Here is a 21,891-nt window from a genome sequence, read left to right on the forward strand (position 1 = left end):
ATACTACACACAGGAAGTACAAAAAAACCACTCAGTTAGTTATCGTGGTATTTTTCAAAAACAACGAAACCCCTCAAGATGCCATATTCATGCTTCCGGGTGCTTCACTTGACAGCGGCCATGACGTCATATGACGCAGCCTTCCCTTTAACAACAGAAAAGGTTATTTTTAGTTCCCTCCTCCTCAGTTTCCCCTTACAGAAAGATTTCACCTCTAAACGTGTGACATGAAGTCGATGACAACCAAGTCAGACTTCGGGAAGGAACATGCACGATCTGAGGTTTGATGGCGGACGTGAATGGACCTCAGTCCGGGTCGTGTTGGCGTTTGACGAGGTGCTTCTTACTGGCTGGTTTCCCACTGACCTACATTCAAATTTTGACGGAATTGAACCGATGTGGAAACAGAAGCAGATGTTATTAAATTGGATTTACAAGGTCGAATATGACGGCATGAAGCTTTATTTTCAAATAACATCTGAAGTGCTTCACAATTTATCTCCGCCCCCATGACCCACAGGTCGGTTGGGGCCCTGCTGACGTCCACTGGGATGCAGGAGAAGCGGAGTCTCATTCAAAACTGCAAATTTTACAACTTAAACTCCTGCTGCAATATCTTCCTCGCCATAAACATCTTCAATTCTCTCGCCCAACGGCTGTCACGTCTCAGTGAGTTTCCACGCCTGTTTTTTTTTAGAAAATAAGTTTTGCTCTCCTGATGAAAGTGACTTTAAATATACAAAAAATGTACAAAAACGAAACACACCGCAAAAAACACAAACCAGCAGGTCCGCTTTTGCTTTTTTATTTTTCAAAATTAGCATGTTTCTGTACAACGACGCTCCTCCGTCCATTTTGCATTGAACCTGAACATTTTCAACCTGCATTAGAACCCGACCACGCCCCTTCACCACAGACACACCCATCAGCGGCATCACCTTCACAGCATCACCTGCTGGGCACCAGCACCACCGGTGCCGTTGGGGGAGTTTTGCCCCCCCTTGCCCATAGAAACATTACAGCACCAGGACGATCCCAGATCCCGGCGAGTGGCCGGTGGAGGCGGGAACGAGCGACTTCATTGTCAACACCTGACGGGATTCGTTACCGACTGGTCAACAGAAACAGAAACACTTCCAACTTTCCTTCTATTTTTAATGCCAGCTTAAGGAACCTATTCAGCTTCCGCCGATCCAATCCTGGGATGAGCCCAAACAGGCCAGCAGGCTCCACCTCCAGAACCGTGACGCCATCAGGATCGTTTGTATCTGAAACTCATGAGTTTCATTTCTTCCTTGTCCACTTGAGGGCTCCGTGAAGTTGAGACGCAGAATTTGTCAATGAACTGCAGCCCTCAACAGAGAGAACTTGAGCTGATCTGCTTCAGTCGGCCGACGCTGTCACTTTAGAGGACAAACGGAGAAAACGGCGTCTTCGGTTTATCTTCAGCCTGTTTTCTTTACGCTGCCATGCTGTTGAACTGGTGTTTTCTTCATCTGCACTGTGTTTTCAGCCGCTGCCGGTTTCTAGAATTTCTTCAGCTTTCAGGGAAAGTCTCTTGTCTGGACCTGACAGAGCTAAGCTAACACTTCCCACCCACTACCATTCACTGTGCTATGCTAACTAGCGGGGTCTCAGCTCCCTCGCGCCAATCAGAGTATTTCCCTCAAAGCTGGTCTGTTCCTTCATAGAGACGTGGTTTGGATTCGTTGCCATTTTCTGCCTCTTTCACTGACAGCAATGGCACCGCCCCCAAAGGGAGGAGCCAAAGTACAGCGGGCGACCCCTCCAGGCTGCATCATCTGATCTGATCGCTGGTCCTCTCACTCCGCCCACCACAGCTCTCACCGGCAGAAACAACACAGTTGAGGAATGTTCTACACTGAGACGCTTGAAAGCAAGAAAAACATTTCAACAAAAAGGTTGGCAACATGAAATCTCACGCTTGTCGAGGTGCGGAGGAAGAGTTTGCAAATTCTCGGCAGACATGAAACATCCCACCAAGTCCAGCGTGTCCTGTAGCGCCGCGCGGCGGAGGGAAACGTCCCGCCTTCTCATTCAACATCTGCACAAATATGGGAAAGAAACTCATTTTCTTTTTACAAAAAAGCCAAACTGCATACAAGAAATGTCTTTTTCTCACCCAAACATTCGTTTACTATCAGTGCAAATGAGGTAGACATGACAACCACAGACAGCATCACATCACACGGAGGTCACATGACTGCAGCGGCGATGGTGTGAGCTGCTGGAGACACGTGACCAGATGGTTTATAGATTTCTACCCATTCGGACTTCGCAAAATAAAATGATGAGGTGTTTGTTTAGAAAAAGCAAAGTTCTGCAGTTTACAGTGTTTTATGAAGGGGGTGGGGGTGGGTTGGGGGGGGGGGGGCTCACACTGGCAAACGAATGCCTACAAACCCCCCCAAAAACAACAAAAACAGAAAAATGGCACCAAACGTAGTGAAAAAAATCTGGAAATATTCAGCTCAACTGGACGTTTTAATACTGGCACGAAAAGACAAAGTAAAAAGTAGAACGCCACCCCGCCCAGCAGACTCCCACCCTGAGACCTCAACGGGAATGCTGGGAAAGGTAGTCCTCCTTAAAACAATTCTATCTTTTATAGCTCTATCACAGTAACATTGCGCTTATTCCCCACCTAGTGGTCAAAATTGGCAATTACATTAAAAAAGAAAAATGAGCATACAACATAAATATTAGCGCTGCAGCTGCAGTAATATCGATCACATCTCTGTGTCTGTATCCATGGCAACCGGACAAACATGGCCAAGATCACTATTATTACTGCAGCACAGCCGGCGTTAGTGCTTCTATGTACACTCGTAAGTACAATGCAAGTGTTTGGACAGTGAACAATCTTCAACACACCTGCTACAGTGACGCAGGCATCTGACATTTATATAAATAACTCGTGTGCATGTTTCCATACAAATGTCTGTACACAACTTCCATGCACTCAATTATTGGTAAATGCACGCGTACATCTTATCTACAGATGCAGACACCACGTGGGGAGACGGTTGGAGGTGTACGGAAGCTCTCACACGCCACTTTTCAGCACACTGAATTAGAAAAATGAAACACTCCAACATTTTGGGAGATTTTCAACGTGAAGAGGAGGAGCTGCTGCTCAGCGAAGCCTCTCCTGTCCAGACGGCTGTGGTCGGCGTCCAGACGCCTTCACAAAATCTTACAGAGGGGAGTTTTCGTTAATTCTTCCAAGATTTTAAAGATTATGTGATGGATTGTTTGTGTGTGTGTGTCGAAGTTGCTTGTTCCTTCGTATTTTCTCTCCACCCTTCTCCAGCAAATTCACAGGAAGAATTCAGAAGTCACGGGAAAGTGAATAAGAACAAAACATTTTTAAAAATTGAGTGTTTTAAAGTTGTTTTTTCCCCTTTCGAGGACTTCTAGGTCATTTTCTGTATGGTAAAAGTATTCTCTGTTGTCGCAGCAGAATCCTAATTTTTACTAATTTACTACTCACTTTTTCCGAGCTAAAACACTGGCCGAGAGGAATTATTAAGAAATTACGGTAAAAGTAAGTAAGAAAGTTTAAAAGGGGAACAAGAAAAAAAACAACATAAAAATACACCTGAAATGTGGGACGAATGTCTTTTAAAATTCTATTTCTAATTCTTAAAATTACATATCTAAAGGTCCGATTAGCGGCCTTTTGAAAGGCTTCAGAACGCAATTAAAACCAGGCAAGGTGAAGAAGTCCTTGTTTAGCTGAGCCCGGACCCCCGGACCCCCGGAGCCGGTCCTTCTCTACATTATTACAGGAATGATCAACTGTTTGAATTCAGTTCATTTCTGTTCCCTAACTGTCTTGTCAGTTACTCGTCAGTCTTCCAGCAACGACCTCAGACGCGTTCGTGTGTCGGACAAACGCGACACTGGAAGACGTCACACGAGACTGAAGCCACGCAAACTCTCCTCAGCAAAGAAGTATTTTAAACAGGCTGCAAAGAAAATGAATACGAGTTTGGCCTCAAACACAGGTCAGTATCAGGTGTGGACCTCACGGCGTCAGTCTGTGGAGTCACACAGGTGACAGAACCTGAGCAGCTAGCAGCTATGCTAGCAGTTCCCTCTGCTTCTGGTCTCGGTGCTAAGCTAAACCAAGCTAAGCAAACCAAATCTAGAGAGCAACAATTTCCCAAAATGTAGGAGTGTTGGGTGAAGGAGACTTGGCGGGCAGTGATACTTGTCTGGGCTCGGCAGTGTTTTGTTTACGAGTCACATACGGATTCTCGTCACTATGAATAAAGAAATTGTCCCTTCGCCGCTCCGCTGCCCCTCCCCCGCCCAGCCAACAGTATGAAACACGTAGAAATCAAAAACTGGTGTACAATTGACCGTATCTACATAATTACAGTGGTTTTTAAAGCACCGCTAGCGAGTGGAAGCTCTGCAGCTGCCCATCGCCAAGGCAACGCCCAACTGAGCCCTGAACCTCGTCGCTCTGACGGGCGACTGCAGCAAGTTACAGCGCCCCTCTCTGACGTCAACACTGTGCAATTCAACCTGTCACAAAATGAAAGAATGAAGATCTCACGGGGTTGACTCGTTCATTTTGGAACACACGAGAACTGTCGTCTCAGATCCATTTTGTTTCATGTGACGTGGCAGACGCTCGTCACTCTGAGCCGCTCTAAGCCCCTCCCATTCCCTCCAGCATCAGTTCTCCAAACGTCGGACTTCCTGTGTTCAGCCTCCTCTGATAAAAGATGAGAACTCTGCTTCTGTGCTCGCAGGATTGAGGAGCAGAGGAGAAGGCGGCCCCTTCATGAGTAGGAGAGGTGGGAGCCGTTAGAAATGTGAGAGGTGACGGATGTGCTTCGGCTCAGCCCTCCATCGCTGCCACCCGCCGGGCCCCCAGAGGCCGTCCGGCGCAGAGGCTGGGGGCTGTTCCTGAGGGCCATCAGGCTGGGGCCTCTGACACTGAGGCCCCCGCCACCGTAGCCTCCTTGAGATGATGATGACGAGGAGGCAGAGGAGGGAGGGGAGGAGGAGGAGAGGGAGATGGGGGGAGGTGGGGGTGGAGGAGGCAGCAGAGCCAGGGACTGGGAAGAGGCATGGGACGAGAGGTGGGGATGGTGAACCTGGGAGTGATGGGAGTAGTGCCCGCCCCCTCCCAGCCACTCCCTGGCACGGTCGCGCTCGCGGCCCTCCCGGTCGTGGGGGTCGCGGTAGAGGTGCGGCGTGCTCTGGTGGTGCTGATAGTGCTGGGGGAGGTAGTGCTGCTGGTGGTGGGAGGAGGATGAGGAGGCCGAGGATGAAGAGGAGTGTGCCCGCCCGCTTTTGTTCAGCTCACTGTCCCTGCCAAAGCCGTGTGAAGATGTGACCGACTCGGTCCTGCTGAAGCCTCCACCGCCATGGTTCTGGCTGCGCCAGGATGGTGTCGCCACCGAGTTCTGCACGCTGTGGCTCCAATGGCTGCCTGAGCGGGGAACGGGGCGTGACGGCCAGCCGCTGGAGCCTGAGGAGGGGCTGGGGGTTGGGTAGCCCTGGTTGAAGGCCTCGGCCGGGATGCCGCTAAGCGCCATGTTGCTGAAGCCCAAACGCATGCTCTCCGAGTCAAAGGCTTCGATCTCGTGAGCCTGGCGCTCCAGCAACGTCCGGATCCGCTCCGTCCGTTCGTTCTGCAGCGACAGCATCTCCTCCTCGATCTGACGGAACACAGCAGACACGCAAGCGTTACTCACTGAGCGTGATACACCACCTTCTCTGCAGTATTAGTCATGTGAATTCAACACATCTGACATGCCAACATGAAACTCGCTCGTCACCGTTCCTACCCGTTGCTCCAGCAGCGCGCGGCGGATGGACACCCTCTGCTCCAGGTCCTTTACCTCTCGTTCGTGCTGCGTGTCGGTGTGAATCTTGATCTTGCTCTGGTAGGCGTTCAGCAGCTCCAGCTCTTGCTGCAGCTGCATCCGCAGCACCTGATACTCAGCCTCCTGCGTCTCATCCAGTCGCAGCTGTGGGAGGAAATGAGGACGAGCCTTGGTATCAGTAGAGCGCCATCTGCAGGCACATTACCGGTTCAGGGCAGCAGGTTTGACCTGAACACTGTCGAGTGACCATCTTTGAATTGTCAAGACCAGGGGTGTCCAAACTGGTCCAGTAGGGGCCGCTGTGGCTGCAGGTTTTCATTCAACCCAAGCAAAAGCAACACCTGATTCTACTTAAATCAGCTAAGCTGCGTCCTCACAGCTCATTGGTTAGTGTTGCTTTTGCTTGGTTGGAATGAAAACCTGCAGCCACAGCGGCCCCTACTGGACCAGCTTGGACACTCCTGGTCGAGATTATTAAAAGCATCGTGACAGACGTGTAGATGAATCATCATCAGTGTCGTTGACAATGATGAAGGATTTGATTTAAACTCAAACCAATTATTTGTTTACTGATTACCTAAATTTCAGTAAACAAAACTCCATCACAACTTCCTGAAACCCAAATTCTGTTTCCAAATGTCATATTTAGCCTGAAGAGTTGAAAAACTTCAGTATTTCTCATAAATGAGGAAGTGCAACCAAGAAAAACCCTGAAGGTTTCCTCAGTTTCAGCACTTGTATCCAGTAGTTTGCTTTGGTTTTGTTTACTTTCAGAGTGGTGTTTGTGTGTGTGACCGTGTGTGTGTGAGTGTGCGTGCGGTCTGAAGGGTCGGGGTGTCAGAGGTGCGCGGAGGAGTCCTTGCCTTACTCACAGCCTGTGTGGACAGCATGTCGTTGATGGAGTGGTCGTACTGCTCGGCCAGGATGGCCAGCTTACGTGTTTGCTCCTCTTTGAGGCGTTTGAGGACGGCCTTGTGGTCGGACTTGGGAGTGCTCTCCAGCAGGTGGTTCCGCAGGGCTTTGTACTGACGTGTCTGGATCTTGCAGGTCTCCTGGAACTGGCGCTTGATCTGCAGTTCTTTGGACTGGAAGGAGGAGGAGACGTGATTAGGAATGAATAATAATCGACCGTTTCTGCAAGCGAGGACGCTCGGCAGGTGCCGGAGCGACTCTGGGTTCAGCCCCGTATTCAAGGGCACTGACACATGGACAAAAGAACCGGGATCCCCCACCAGCGCAGAAGTTAGAGAACAAGTCACTCTACAGTTTCGTTTACTCAAGGTAACAGAATGTTGATGTGGAACACAAAAATTCTTCAGGGACTCTTGGACCCGTTCCAGGACAGAGAGCTGGATCATGGAGTGGGAAGCTTTCAGGGATACGTGGAAATTTGTATCGATATTGATTTGGCCAGTGACCTTCTGATGTCTTGAAGCTTCAGGATTTCTCCATGTCACCTACTGACCTTGAGGCTTTTGGGCTGCTGCCGGGCCTCCATGGCGTGTTTCTGACGAAGCTCTTGTTCTCGCCGTTTGTTGTATTCCATCTGGTTGGTCAGCTCAGTCTGGTGCTGCGTGCGGATCAGCTCGGCTCGGGTCCGCTGCACTGAGCTCAGCTGCCTGAACTCCAGCTCCTGAGTGGACTCGTGGTGCCTCAGCAACATGGCGCACTCCAGGTCCTTCTGGGTCTGCTTCTTGTTCAGGTCCTGGAGGGCGACAGACGACACGGAGGTTTACTTGCCATTGCCACTCAATTACTTTTAGCTGCTCTCTTCTATTTCACAAAGTTGTCGCGACCGAGTCGATCAGTCAACCTGTTGAGCCGCAGCGTCTTTGGAAAACTACACATTGGAGTTTTCATATTTGAAACAATTTTCCGAAGCGGAAGAATCCAGATGTGGTGTTCAGAGGCAGTCACTGTTTCCATCTACTGGTTTGCGGGTGAATGCGCAGGGTTCAAACTGAGCATGCTCTGTTGTACCTCTCGAAGTAAATCCTGCTCTAGGTTGTGGCGAGCCAGCAGCATCTTTCTCTTGTACTGGCGACACTGCAGCTCATAGTACTGCCGCTGCCTCCGCAGCAGACTGGCCTCCTCCTCCGCCTGCATCTGCTGCAGACACTCCTTCTGACGGATCAGCCATTCCTGCTTCTCCCTCTTCGGCGTCGACTGGTTCTCATTCAGCTCCTGTTCAGCACCACAAAAACACGTTCAGAGAGAAACAGAAAAAAACTGGATGTTAAAACACCAAAACAAGTGTGAAGTTCCAAACGAGCAGCAGCCTCCTGTTACTCTTCCTGCATGTCGCTTCTCATTCATACTCTTGGAGTGTGTTTGCCATCTCAAACCTCTTTCAGCTGCTCCTTGCGCTGTCGATACTGCCGTTTCTGCGACTCCAGTAAACTGGTCAGTTCCTTCTTCTGCTGGCCAAGAATGTGCTGCTGGAACTTCTTCTCTTCTGCCAGAGCTGCTTTTGTCTGCAGGAAGAATGAACCCGGTTAGGAGCCTTAGAGCCCAGTGGCTTGGACACTGAAGGAAGCATCTACTCCAAGTGGAGCTTCAGGTGCAAACCCTTGCTTCGACTGGAGGATCCTGAGGCCAATGTTGGACCAGCTCTGGTTCCTCTCACCTCTTTCTCCAGGATGGCCTGGTGCTTCTTGGCCAGCTTGTCGGCCTCAGTGGAGAAGCTGTTCCTCTGGTTCTCCAGCTCCTTGTCCAGCTTCAGCTGGTGCTCGTCCATCTCCGCCTTCAGCTTGTTCTCCAGACCCATCAGCTGCTTCTGGTGCTGCCGCCTCATGCGCTTGTATCCTGACATCTGCTCCCGCAGCGCAGAGCCCTGCTCGTGTTCCTGGATCTGACGGGTCACCTGAGGGATGGCGAGAGGAAGCAGACCAAGATGTTGGTGTGCAGCAGCAGACGAATCCACAAGTAAGCCTCTGATGGGTCCAACTTGAGGGGATTTTGGATGGATCCCCCGCTAAGATACGTTTGTTTAGGTTATCAACACCACCAGGTCAGTTAAAATGATGGCGATGTTTCAGTGATTGACTGTGACCAGGAGAGTTGATGCCAGGCCACAAGCTTCCAATTACCAATGACATTTTAATTAAGAAATTTTTGTCAAGTAAAAGATAGAAATAACGTTGAAGTCACGATGTCATGACAGTGAGTTGTATGGAGTATGAGCTGAGGCTCTGGCTCTCTTTCAGAGCAGGAATAAGAAATTCTTCATTGATCCCCGGAGGGAAATTCTTGTGTTGCAGCTGCTCGTTTTCAAGTACAGAGCAGGATGAAAGGCAAACAACTTTTAAAACGCTTGTTTTTTGAATAAAGTTTTGTTTGATGAGGTTACATAAATTGTCACGGCCTCGATCCAATGTGACCTGATTAAAAATGTGAAAGTAAAACATCTGCGGAGGCTGCGGGAGAAAAAAAAGTGGCCACGCAATCACAAAGGTGACATTTCTCTGCAGCCTCAGCTGAGAGCACACGCCGCCTCTGAAGTGGGTGGGGCCATGAACTTACCAAAGAGGCAGTTCGGATGGTGGCGAAGTGGTCACGGTTGCGGTAGTAGGCTCGACGTCGTCCGGCAGAGGGGGCCTGGGGTTGATCCATCTCTGGCTGGTAAGGGTCATCGTAGATGTTGTCCTGACCCTGGAGACCAGACGGACACAAACACACTTGAGTAAGTGACAACTTTAGGTTTGGTTGTGATTTTGCTGAAACTACTGCTACCATGGGGCGGTGGATGATGGAGCTGTTGGATGTGACTGTGTGCTCGCCCTCTTGCATCATGGCCATCTCGCTGCTGCTGTCATCAGAGGCGTCCGCCAGGCTGTTGACTGAGCTGCTCTGGGAACTGGCAGAGATGGACATACTGGGCACCGACTGGGAGCTCTCCATGCTGTTGACTGTGCCAGTCCGTAACAGGTACTGCTCCACCTCCTGACACACACACAAAGAATGTTCACAGTACATGTTGAGCTGCTTGACACCAGACGTCTCCTGCTCGTGTGCCCTGAAAGCCTCCGCACCTCCTCGTCCTCCGCGCCCTCAGACACGGGCCCGTTCTGCTGAGTCTCCTGGAAGAGGATCTTCTTCATCTTACGGTACTGCAGGTTGTCCAGCTCTCGCACTGCATCCTTGGTCCGAGCAATCAGGTCCATGATCACCGTCAGCGGACGTTCGCGGCACAAGAAGCGATGCTGAAGGAGGAGAGACAGGAAAGATGGATGAGCTGAAGAGGAGGACAAGTTCACCGACCTAACAGGAACTGTGGCATCATTTGCCCCAGATGCTGCGGGAACTACAAACAATGGGATTCTACTCAAACTAAATCAGCATGGCTGGTTCTCACATTCAGCAGCACGTCGGAGGTAGGCCGGTCCTGGGGAATCTTCTGGAGGCAAGAATCAACAAAGTTGCGGAAGGAGTCAGACCTGAGGAGAGGACGAGGATGGTTTAGGTCAGTACATCTGGCCTATTGCATAAGATGCTGCTGGGGTCGTGCGGAGGTCCCGTGAGCCCTCACCAGTGATTGGACTGCAGGATGGGGCTTTCATTCTGAGCGATGTGGTATAAGGCACTCATAGCATTCATGTTGAACAGTGGCGGCTTCCTCTCGGCTGTGGGAAAAACACAAGGTTGACACCGTCAGTATCATGATGACGGGATTCATCCAGCAGACAGTGAAGAGCGAGACGTCTCTACCCAGCTCGATGCAGGTGATGCCCAGTGACCAGACGTCCACCTTGCCGTCGTACTGCCCCTCGTCCATGGCCAGGATCACCTCAGGCGCCATCCTAGACCAGAACGGAGCACAGACGTCAGTAATTCACCAACTGGGAACTCTGGGTGGGGGGTTATGAAGCAGACAGCAGCTCTCACCAGTAGGGCGTCCCCACGAAGGAGTTGGCGGGGGCCACAATGGAGGCAGAACCAAAGTCACCAAGTTTGACCTGACCAGGCTCCGTCAGCAAGATGTTGCCTGCCTTCACGTCCCTGCGGGAGACGAGCAGACATTTTGAATGAGGCCGAGACGCTGGTGCTCGCTCGTCAGAGTCTCAGTGAACATACACGGACATGAATCCTCCATAGAGGAAAGAAGCTCATCTAGCGTGTTACTTTACCTGTGAATCATGTTGTGAGAGTGGAGATATGCTAATCCCTGCAGTGCACCATGGGTAATAGCAGCTATTTCAACTTCCTGGAGCGGCTTTTTGTGAACTGTGAAGAGAGAGTGAACGAAGGAGGAACGGTCACAAAAAACCTTTAACTGACAGATCACAACGGTGGATGAAGTTTTAGAGGGGGGTGCACCGACCTTCGAGGAGGTCGGAGGCGGAGCCCAGGCAGTACTCCATCACCAGCTGAGGGGAGACACATCACATGATCAACAGCAATCCTCATCACAAGTAACACCACTGTTGTCCACTGGAGGACAACAAGTCACGCAAAACGATCTTTCACATAGCCAATCGGACGTGAAGACTCAAGGGTCCCGCAGGAATATGGCCGTTCCCAGCATGACAGGACAACGGATGCCACACGACGACGGACGTCAGCATGTTCGACGCATTACGACAGTTACACAGCATTCCAGTTGTGGAGGGGGCGAGCGACAAGAGGACCAACACTTGTTGGTTGTGACTGAACGGAACTCATTTCCCCTCCAGCGATCACGTCAACATCGTACAGAGGCACCATGGAGCATCCTAACTCATCACGGGCCGGTTAGCAAAGGACTGCTGCTGACAAGAAGTCCCTCCAGAAAACAGTGAGCGCAGCAGCCCGCCAACATAACGACCCCTCCCATCAACTCTCTCCATCTGGAGGAGGCTCCAACAGCCACCCGCCTGTCCACTGGTTTCTTCCCCTGAGCATCACAACTCTGGACACAACACAACCAGGAGAACAGATTCATTCAGAGATTTGACAGTTAATCCATCTGACGAGAGGACCTTGGCCTTTGAGGCCTAACACCCCTTTCTGAAGCCTGCATTAGGAGTGACCACACGCTCTTCAAACAAAGGGTCGTAAAAAGGGGGATCACCCTGGCCATGGAGACCCCCCCCCCCCCAACTCGCGCCCCACTTGACCAGAAGTTTGCGTGACGCGCCGCGATTGGCTGAGAGCCAGTACGTCCCACAGGAAGTGACATCACTCTCCTGACAATATAAAGTTCCGGTCAAGAAAAATCCGACCTCTTTGGTTCTCCTCGGCCCTCTCGGACCTCGAGCTGGCAGTGCAGCGATGGCGAGAACTCTACAAGCGGACACCTCTCCCCCTCCTGTCCACTCACCCAGAGAAGCCACCATTGAGCCACGCTACCCGCGTGAACTGGTTCCCTGGTGAACGAAAGCCCGGCCGAGCTTGTTCACCCATCCACCAGTAAACTCCAGCAGATACTCGCAGGCTGTTTCTGCGAACCTCTGAACCGAGCCCGACCCGCACTCTGGACCAACAGAGATTGAATCCCTTACCGCTCCACCGGACCAACCAAGGATTCCTCTAACTTGGCATTTTCTGGGCAGAGAAACAGCTTAGTTGTGTTTGTGTGATGTCTATGAATGTACTGTTGATGTGACGGAAGTCCTGTGAATAGCAGATACTATTACATAGAATTGTACAGTATCTATTAATGTTAGTTATTAATAACCGTACCATTTCAAGAAGGTGCGACCTGTTATTGGTTCTGCATGAGTGTGTTAACACGTTTTTGGGTCTACTTCTGTCTTTCCTCTCTCTCTCTCTCTCTCTCTCTCTCTAAGCCGTTCGGCTTACTAACTGACTGCTCCATGTTTTATACCTCCACGGTGCTAACTAGTGGCTAACTAGTGGCTAACTAGCCTAAGCTGTTAGCCTCCCTGCTAACTGGTTGCTAGGCAACCAAGTTCCACCCTCCCCTCCTCCTTCTCTCCTTCACTCACACGCTCACACATATTATCACTTGTATCTTTTGGTTAGATAGAACCGTTACACCAACGTGTTGCTGATTGATTGATGCATTGTTTCATAAATACTTTTATTATAAGAGAGAAGTCGTAGTGCCTTGTGTACAAAAGTGTGGTCACGTGTGCAAGTGATCGCCAGCGCTCGGATCTCACCCTTCGAATATCAGAGTCATCCCTATTTAGTTGATATTACCGAATATTGACTGTTTAGTAGATAAACTCTGTACGAGACTGATAACTTTTCCAAGTTTGGTCGCATTTTAGTTTCCCTGAACTCATCAGGGTGGTGCCCCGAATAATGAATATTTAATATTAATTAGTAATTTATTTAATAATCAATAATTCTATCCATAATTATCGATTATCATTCATTTTGACCAATCCGCTCTTCAGCGCACAACAACGTGATGTTTCAGTCTCTTCCTGCTGGATGTGAGTCTGCTCCTGAAGCAGAAACACCGCCGTCTCTCAGAACTGCTGCCCTCCTCTGTGCACTGATGAAGTCAGACTTCACCACCGAAGTCTTCAGACTAAACATTGTCTTCGTCATCGCAAACATGTTTGCTTCTAACAAAGTCTGCAACGTGTCTATGACCTCACCACACAGCTCGGGGGCTCACTTTCACCACCGTCTCCACCGACAACGTCAGATCCCGGTGCCCCCGACACAATGACATCACCACATCATGCTCCGCCTCCCAGACTTTCACAACGGAGGGAGTTTGGATCATTCTGGCTACAGCAGGTTTGTTACTCACACCGTGTGTGACATCAGCAGAAACTCGGCAGCGTCAGCTCCTCACGTGTTGACATCAATTCTAACAGCAGAGCCTTATTAACTGAGCTACGCCCCGCTCCATACGTACCCATGCCGTGTGTTCTTTCAGGTAGCAGCCTCGGTACTCGATGGTGTTGGGGTGGCGGAGTTTCTGCAGGAACTTCACCTCTTTGATGATGTCCTGCCATTTCTGCACAGAAGAACAAAACTTCATTTGGTGATTTTCATCCATTTTCGCTCTTCACACAAATCCTTGGACTCCTCATCCACTATTTTGTGTCTAAATTCTTCACGTCAGACGCAGCAGACAGAGGGAAGAACCGTGTTCGTGGGTCTCCAAGCAGCAGCAACTCCTCACTGGTCTACAACCGAGCGGAGCGGCAGTGGTGTTGCTCGGAAACCAGAGCCTGAGTGTTTGGTAAGGCCAGTGGAAGGACGCTGGTTCCTAGAAGCTGAACCAAGCGTGAACTGGCACCAGCCCATTTTTATTTTTGCAGTGATTGACAGAAGAGGAGGTTGTTCTTAGCATGAAAGTGCATCTTCGTTTTCAGCTTTGTGATGCTTGACCTTCAGAATGCAGCATTCTTAGGAGAAGGTGGAAGCTGCACTGTTCTAGATCAGTTGGGACTGTGATCAGGTCCTAGGCGGGTTCTCAGACTAGAGACTTGGAGGGACTCTGCCAGTCCTCCTGCTCGTTACCTCGTTGGTCTGCTTGCCGCTGTACGACATCTTCTTGATGGCCACCACCTCATTGTTCCGCACATCTCGGGCCTGAGGAACAAACCCAGTTTGTTAGCATGAGTCAGAAACCAGGAAGTGCAGACAGTTACAAACACAAACCAGTCGTCTTCACGTTTTTCCATCATCGCTACAAAAATGTAGAGAAATAATGGCAGACATTTTGACCACGTCTCTGAAGTGAGGGTTGACGGTGGTCACACAGCCCGAAGATTCAGTGAGATTCTCCACCAGCACACACAGGCGGCAGGCTGCCCTCCGCTGTTCCACAGCCACTTTTATTCTTTGAGGTTTTGAGACTCCAGTCCCAGTGACGGGGGTGGAGCTCAACAGTGACATCATTTGGTCACCACGTGAGCACAGCAGGTCTGAGCTCTGTTTTCTTGTCAGACACCTGGAAGCTCCACCTCCAACACCCCCAGCTGCTACACATAAGCTTGTCACGCATAACGGGATGTGACGAGGATTGTTTCAGGGCTCAGTAGCCATCAGAACTTCATTCATGTATTTAGGGAAAAACTTGCTATCATTTACTGTAACAGTATCTATTTGTGCTTGTTGAAGCACTCTTGACTCTGGTCTTCTAACGTCACATGATCACGTCATCAGATTTTTAAATCTCCAGTCAGCTTTTAGCACTGACTTCACGTTGGGCTCCATGGAATCACACTTCTTCGTTCTAAACTGAATCTGTTCACTATGGGCGCCCATCAGCCATCAGTCAGACACTTGGCCGCCACTGGACCGTCGGCCCACCTCCCCTGATACTCGCCAGCAGGCCTCACAGCTTCCCTGGGGGAGAGCCTGCACGCGTTCATTTCAAACATTTCTCTCACCAGGTTTCCCTTCCACACGTCCATCAATCAGCTGGAGTTGCTTTAAAAGCAACTTCAGCACAACAAATTCTGTATTTACAGGACAAACAGTTGGACATTATGATCTCAATTTCTCTCTCTCTCTCACACACACACACACACACACACACACACACTTCTACTCACAAAGTACACCGCTCCGAAGCTGCCATGGCCGATCTCTCGGAGGTCAGCGAACAGCTTCTCCGGATCATCTTTGCAGAAGAGATCAGCAACATCGGGGTCCTTCAGATTGCCCGCCCGAGCGCTCGAGGGCATGGCCAGGGCCTGGAGGACAGCGCCACAGGTTAGAGAGCCGTGCAGGGTAGACCGGTCAAGTGTGCCGCAACTCTTCCATCCTGAGGCTGTGACATTTCCCAGCTACAGTGGTTTGATATTTCTCTGGGTCTTAAATGATATCTGTTCATATTCTGATTAATCATGATAGCAGTTAAAAGAGAGACTTTGTTGATCCCCAGGACCAAGCGAGCAGATCTGGTCCAGACGTTTGTTTGCCCTCTCAGCCCATTCTAGGACAAGGGTTCTCAACCTGTGGCTCAGAGGGCTCTCACTTCGTTAATGAATAAACAAATTCAGAAAAAATACATGACATTTGGAAAAGACGAGGCGAGTTTGCTCATGGATGGTTTCATCCAGTAGAAAGACAGAAAATGAGGTAATATTGCCAACCTGTAAACACCCCCCCCCACACACACACACACACACGACTGAGTTTAAGTGACAGGAGTCTTGGATGATGATGTTGCTTTGGAGAGGTAGAAGTTCAGTTCTGGAGGAGGGGACACCCTCTGCTTTGTATTTGGATCATGGAATGGACGCGACACCATTTTTTGAAGGATGTGCAGTGCGTTTTCCACTTCAGTTGACCAGAAAAACATCTAATTAATGTGTTCAACATGCTGGAAAATGCACTCTTGTGCTCTTGTAAAGTGACCCATTTGCTATACTCCCTCATGTGCACCAAATCAGCTTTCCTGACACTCCAAATCTCTTGTCCACCTCCTCAAATCCTAGAATATTCCAGGAATGCCGTGTCTGGCAGCTGGTGCTGGAACACTTGTGTGACGAGAGAAAAGAGCTCTTATCTGCCAGCGATCATCTATCTGAGGTTGACAAGCAGCGACATGAAGACAGTCGGCAGTAAAAGAGTGAAAGAGAGAGAAGAGCAGAAGCGAGTGTGATGGAGGAGCATCCGGCTGGGGAGCCACTGATGCAGGAGACAAAATGGCAGCTGCTTTGTACTACATGCACTTCAACAGGACTCATCCAGTGGTTAACTGCTCCGTTTGGACTGCAGCACGTAATGACACTGAATCACGAACCGTCGGCCCGACCAGCCGAGTCATCCACCTTAAAATACACAGTAGAAGACAGGAGAATCAGAGCGGCCCGCAGAGACGTCCCACCTGAGTTCTCAGGACGCTGCAATGAATCCACTTCTGCACGACGAGTCGCACGCACTAATCGCGTCCATTAAAAACCCAATAATGGTCACATGACCAGTGAAGGAACAATGGAGAACTCAGCTGCAGAGACGTTTGTGTGGTTGCTGCGTGAATATTTGGGTTTTCCAGAGCAGCTTTGACAACTGTCTTCTTCATGTCTGATTCAGGTCAATTTTCTGATTGGCTCAGAAATCTTAGGAGCCTGCCCTTCCCTGAGGTGGGTCAATATATGGTCCCATCACTAAAATGACGCAGTCGTCACATTTCATCTTTATAGGCACGTTGTCAGTATCAGCAACCTGCTGAATTGGCAGCAGGGGAACCTGTGCGCACCAGCCGCTCCAACAGGGAACACTGATACTTCTACTACTCAATACTGTATCACAAGGCTGCATTGCAATACAATATGTTACTGATATTTTGTGCGACGCTGGCAGATACAGGATAAGCTTTTAATTATACAAATAAATTAGAAAAGCATGAGGAGAGAGAGAGAAATGTCTGCCACACCCGACTGACCTCGCCGTCTCACTCCAACACAATCAGAGACACAAGAGTTGGTGTCTGATTTCTGACGTCAGTGACGTGACTGATGTTGATGGGGACTGTCCAGCGAGAAATATGCAATCGACTCACCTCATCAGCGCACAAAATAAAGAAACACCTTTCAAAGACGTTCAGGTTATGGATGAAAGCAGAGGAAGCAGTGAACTGAGAAGCCACATGACATCACGGTTTCTGTTGATGGACTAACCAATCATTGCTCCCTCCGTGCTGGTTCGTGTGCCAGGATCAAGCAGAAACAAAACTGATTCACTCCAGGGGAACATCCCATCAGCTGATCTCAAGAACCAGAACATCACTTCCAGCTGCTTTTACAGGCGCCACCTTGAAGGTGGCCATGAGACAGAGTTGTCATGACGACGACACTGTGTCGAAGAATCTGGCTGTTGGTGCAACATCAAAAACAGACAGAGGTGGGCAGCCGAGGCCATGCAGAGAACCAGGGTCCTGACCCGGGTCCTGTTCAGCATGTCAGGCCCCCTCCTGCCATTTCTTTACTACGTGTGATCTTTAAAAAAAAAATGGACAGAACAGAGCGGCACATCAGTGTGACATCACGGCTGTTGGCCACCACCTCAACAGTCCATCTCACATCACAACAAGCAGGCAGACGGGCCGAGCCTGGCGCCCAACATCATCATCATGGTAAATCATCTGGTCCCACGGATGGACGGGCGAAGGCGGCGTCATTCGCGCCAGTGAGGAGGACAGCCGCGGTGTCAGCTGCCGTCAAGAGTGTAGTTTAGGAGCATTACACAGGTGGATCGGGCCAAAGCAACATGGCCGCCGGCGTTGTGCAGAATCTGTACATCACTCTTCACCATCAGGGGACGTCACACGCGCGCTCATCACTGCTCTACACAAACGAACAGCTCATGATGGACCAAGGCGACGCCAAACAGCCAACGTACAACCGTCCATCACGAGGGAGCACACACGTTAAGACACTTGAGGAATACGTACGGTTCAGACTGTGAGGGCTCAGGCACAGAGGGGCGGAGTCAAACTCCCATCAGCCCCTGCTGCTGTCCCGTCTTCCTCCATGGACAACAATATTTTTCCATAGCTATTTCTTTGTCACGTGAGAGAATATTCATCGGCCTCAAGAACTTTGCATTTTTCCTTCATCACTAAATGGCTGTAAGCTATTGTAATAAAAGAGGAACCCCACCCACATATTAGGAGCGTGTAGGCGACGCATATCCGTGATGCTGCTATGCCCGATATGTCAGCCAGAGACGCTCGAGTCGTGGTAGAGGCGGCACGGGTCAAGAAACATGACGGTTTCATTTGCGTACATTAACACAGGAGAGGAGGGGCCTGCTCCGCTCCACCTTCATCATGGGCTGATGTAGATGATGCAGATTCTTGAGTGTCAGCTGGAGCCCCAAGGCCAGTCAGCAGCATCACCAGGACGCCGCTGCCACGACTGCATGAATGCATGAAACTAAAGCCTCTGGCTCCATTTAATGCAGCACAGTCACAGTGCAGCGGCTTGTTCCTTTTAAGCTCCACTGTGTAAACGCTCAGATCCCACCCCCAACATTCCTTCAAAACGCGGTCAACCAATTTCCAATTATATATTATGTGGCATCCAGCAGCCTGATGGCGCTCCGTCTGAGGGGAGGAAGCATAGAGTCAGGAAACGGACGACCAAGTTGAGACGAGAAGGACAGAAGTGTGTTCATCTCCAAAAAGAGCAGCGAAATCTTCTAAATTAGAGAAGTGGAGCACGTCGATGGCCTGAAGTGCTCCGTGATCCAGCTGCAGACCTTTAATCTCAGCACACGTCTCTCGTGTGCAGCGGTGCTGTCACGTGGAGAGCAATGAAAACACCCAGGGAATCGACCTCCACAACGCAAACGCAGGAAATCTGAGTTTATATGGACGCTGGCGAGGAGAGAAAATATGAAGTAAAAGCAGGGAGGCAAGAGAGTTCAAGAAAGGCTAAGCAAAGGCCCGCGCGTTCAAAAAGGAACGTTTTAGGTGCTGGAAAGAAATAAAAAGATGTTTTCTTCTCTACAACAGCAGACATTCTGGTCGTGTTAGAACAGAACGCTACGAGTCAGTTCTGCTCATCATCAACGGAACAGGACTCACGACACCGATCATGAGCTTTTCCAAACGTTTTGATGATGAAAAGGAAAAACAAATGTTTCCATGCAGTTTTCAGAAACTGAAAAATGAGAATTTCACATCATCTTGTCACATAGAGATCATACTGACATCAATTAATATCAGTCATAAATCCATCATCCATCATTTTATAATCGTCAAGACTGGAGAAAAGAGCTGGAGGTCGCTCAGCTCGCTGCAGAGAGGAACCACGGCCACACAGCGTCACAGTTTGACGGCAAATTAAAAAAGTAAAGCGACAAGCAGAGGAGGGAAGGAGCAGCAGACTATTGCCTAACACGAAGAGCTGTGAAATCTGGCATGTCTGGGACGTCCAATGACTGGTCACATGACTGTGCCAGCTCTGTCCACCAGAGGCTCCTGGCTGAGAATCTGGTGAAACTTCTGCTTGGGAAGAACAGAAGGCACTGGAGTGAGATTGTTTTCTAGAAGGCGTAATTATTGCAATAACATTTCCAGCACCAACAGCTCATCCTCGGATGGAGACAGTGGCTTCTCCCTGACGAGCTGCCAATCCCAGCTAGAAAGGATCTTTCTATTATTAGATATCGGCTGAAGTTGTTCTATGGAGGAACTCCAAATCCGGATGTTGGGCTCCTGAGCTCAAGTTTACATAAGCATGACATCAACTTCCTCCCCCAAACCTGAACACCTATCAACTCCATTTCAGTAGGACATGGAACAAGAGCCCACAAAGCCCCGCTCGCTGCCCTCTTACTAGATACTGGGCTCGTTCTGATGATTCTGACGGGGAGTCAAATGTACTATGATGCCTTTCATTGACACGATAGGTTGGTGATGCTAATATTGCTAATTAGAATATTAGCTGTGTTTTTGTTGACGTAAACCGAATTAACATGACAACAGCGGCTAATGTTAAACTAACAGTCCTGCTCAGTGACGACCGACACACACGACAAGCCATGATTAAATTTAGTCACACGCACCTCGGTGACGTTGCTGATGTCAGAGCTCGGCTACCTGGGCACGAGCGCACCGGCCCTCCCCGGTGGACTGACTTGGCGTTTAACGGATGGATGTCGCCTGGTTCAACTACATCCCTTTTGGCTGAAGGCCCCAAAAGCATCCCAGAGACCACAGGGTGTCCCCGGACCCAAGTTTGAAAACCCCTGGGGACTTAGCCAGCAGGCTAGTGGGCTAGCTCGAGCCTTACTTACCGCGGTTTATAGTGGTTCCACTCTGGAACGAAAAACAACGGTTTGTAGCCGAGCTAGCGAGCTTCGATCTTCATAGCAGCGGATGATCAACAAGAGGTCCGGCCCATCTCCCCCGCAGCTCCGCTCGGTTCACGGCGATAACTGGATCGATGAACGGGTCCCCGGTCACACCAGCGTTTCTCAGCTGGGCCCAGTGGAAAACTTATACTCGCCAGTTGGCTCTCTTACTCGGCTATTAGCATCGGCTAGTTTAGCTTTGATAGCTAGCACGCTAACAGCAGCGTTTACACGGGGTGTGGCTGGTGCTTCTCCGTGATATTCTACATCCAAGCATGCTGTCCAGCTCCACCGAACCTTCCCGAACTACAGTCCTACAATCCCACATAAAATCTGCTCTCCATCCTCAGCTTGGCCTGGTTTCTTCCACCGTTTTTGTTCAAGATGGTTCAGAGTGACGGGGCGGGACTCAAGTGTTGACCGGAAGCTGATTTGTTCTATTTCCTGTGAGCTTTCCGCTTCACTTAAATAAACCGACCTAGATAACGTTAATAATCTGGAACAAAGGCTCCGAGGGTTGATTTACTTATTATTTTTACAATACTGCAGTATCTCCCGGCTGGGTCTCATTATGTTGAGTCAAAGCATGTCATTAACAATTAGAAAGAACAAGGAAGAATCACAGGAACAATTATTTACGAAGTATTTAAACTAAGATTTTCAAATTAATTGTATTTGGTAGCAAAATGAGTGATGGTTAATCGGCAGTTGCTTGACGGCCGAGCAAATCCAAAAATTTCAAATTTCCAATCAAAGCTATTATACGCGGAAACAGCCATTATTTCATGAAAATATCACAATAACGGAAACATATCTCAAAGTGTACATCTTGTAAACCCTTTACAGGATTATAGGTGTCTGTCTCCGCAAAAATATAATTATTTGTGATTATGCAGTCATTCTTTAAAGAGGTACACGTGCCTCACACCCTAAAGGTCTTCCAGGTTTTTGGAGGTGTTGTTGATTGAGCAAAAATTAGTTGTTAGATGTCAATTTCAGTGTGTTCATAACTTTCTTACACTTCAACTAATTGAAACAGACACAGAATCCCTCTTAATTTCAATAATCTTAAATATACATTATTTAATTTTCAGATCATAATGTATTAATGTCTATAGATAATTGTCAGGATATTTCTGGCAAATTTTCCAAGTGTACTTTCCATGCTTAGAAAAGAAATCAAGCAGGTGTTCCAAGAAAAACATGGCATAAATAAGTAAATTATTAATTAACTTGACAAAAATGTCCCCAGCAAAATCTTCTGAGCATTTATTGATTTTCATCTCATTTTAATTGAGTC

At 49.2% G+C, this 21,891-nt stretch overlaps 1 protein-coding gene across 2 annotated transcripts; it reads right to left on the reverse strand.

The window, feature by feature from the left end:
* Positions 1-774: 774 nt before the first annotated feature.
* Positions 775-21,004, reverse strand: taok2a (TAO kinase 2a). 2 transcript variants are annotated; one of them, XM_086184348.1, is made up of 20 exons: positions 20,535-21,004; positions 15,338-15,478; positions 14,298-14,369; positions 13,687-13,788; positions 11,191-11,236; positions 10,997-11,093; positions 10,755-10,868; positions 10,578-10,669; positions 10,399-10,492; positions 10,225-10,306; positions 9,902-10,072; positions 9,603-9,812; positions 9,393-9,521; positions 8,497-8,733; positions 8,216-8,344; positions 7,851-8,054; positions 7,336-7,575; positions 6,743-6,955; positions 5,832-6,014; positions 775-5,702 (listed from the first exon to the last, which is right to left on the reverse strand). In XM_086184348.1, the coding sequence occupies exons 2-20, from the start codon at positions 15,467-15,469 to the stop codon at positions 4,818-4,820; spliced, it is 3,432 nt and encodes a 1,143-aa protein (XP_086040474.1). In that variant the 5' UTR covers positions 15,470-15,478; positions 20,535-21,004; the 3' UTR covers positions 775-4,817. The 2 variants fall into 2 exon arrangements, with proteins under 2 accessions (XP_086040474.1, XP_086040473.1); XM_086184347.1 differs by having other exon boundaries at positions 6,734-6,955.
* Positions 21,005-21,891: the final 887 nt, after the last annotated feature.

Source organism: Aulostomus chinensis, chromosome 18 (genome assembly GCF_037954235.1).
Source record: "Aulostomus chinensis isolate RoL2024-O1b breed Wild chromosome 18, RoL_Achi_v1.0, whole genome shotgun sequence".
Taxonomy (NCBI): domain Eukaryota; kingdom Metazoa; phylum Chordata; class Actinopteri; order Syngnathiformes; family Aulostomidae; genus Aulostomus; species Aulostomus chinensis.

Excerpts from the sequence above, each read along its gene's own strand:
- taok2a (XM_086184347.1), bottom strand. The coding sequence starts at position 15,469 with ATGCCCTCGAGCGCTCGGGCGGGCAATCTGAAGGACCCCGATGTTGCT. Across the intron at positions 11,094-11,190 it reads CGCCTCCGACCTCCTCGAAG|TTCACAAAAAGCCGCTCCAG; the intron begins GTCGGTGCACCC and ends CTCTCTTCACAG. Across the intron at positions 8,734-9,392 it reads CCATCCGAACTGCCTCTTTG|GTGACCCGTCAGATCCAGGA; the intron begins GTAAGTTCATGG and ends GCCATCCCTCAG.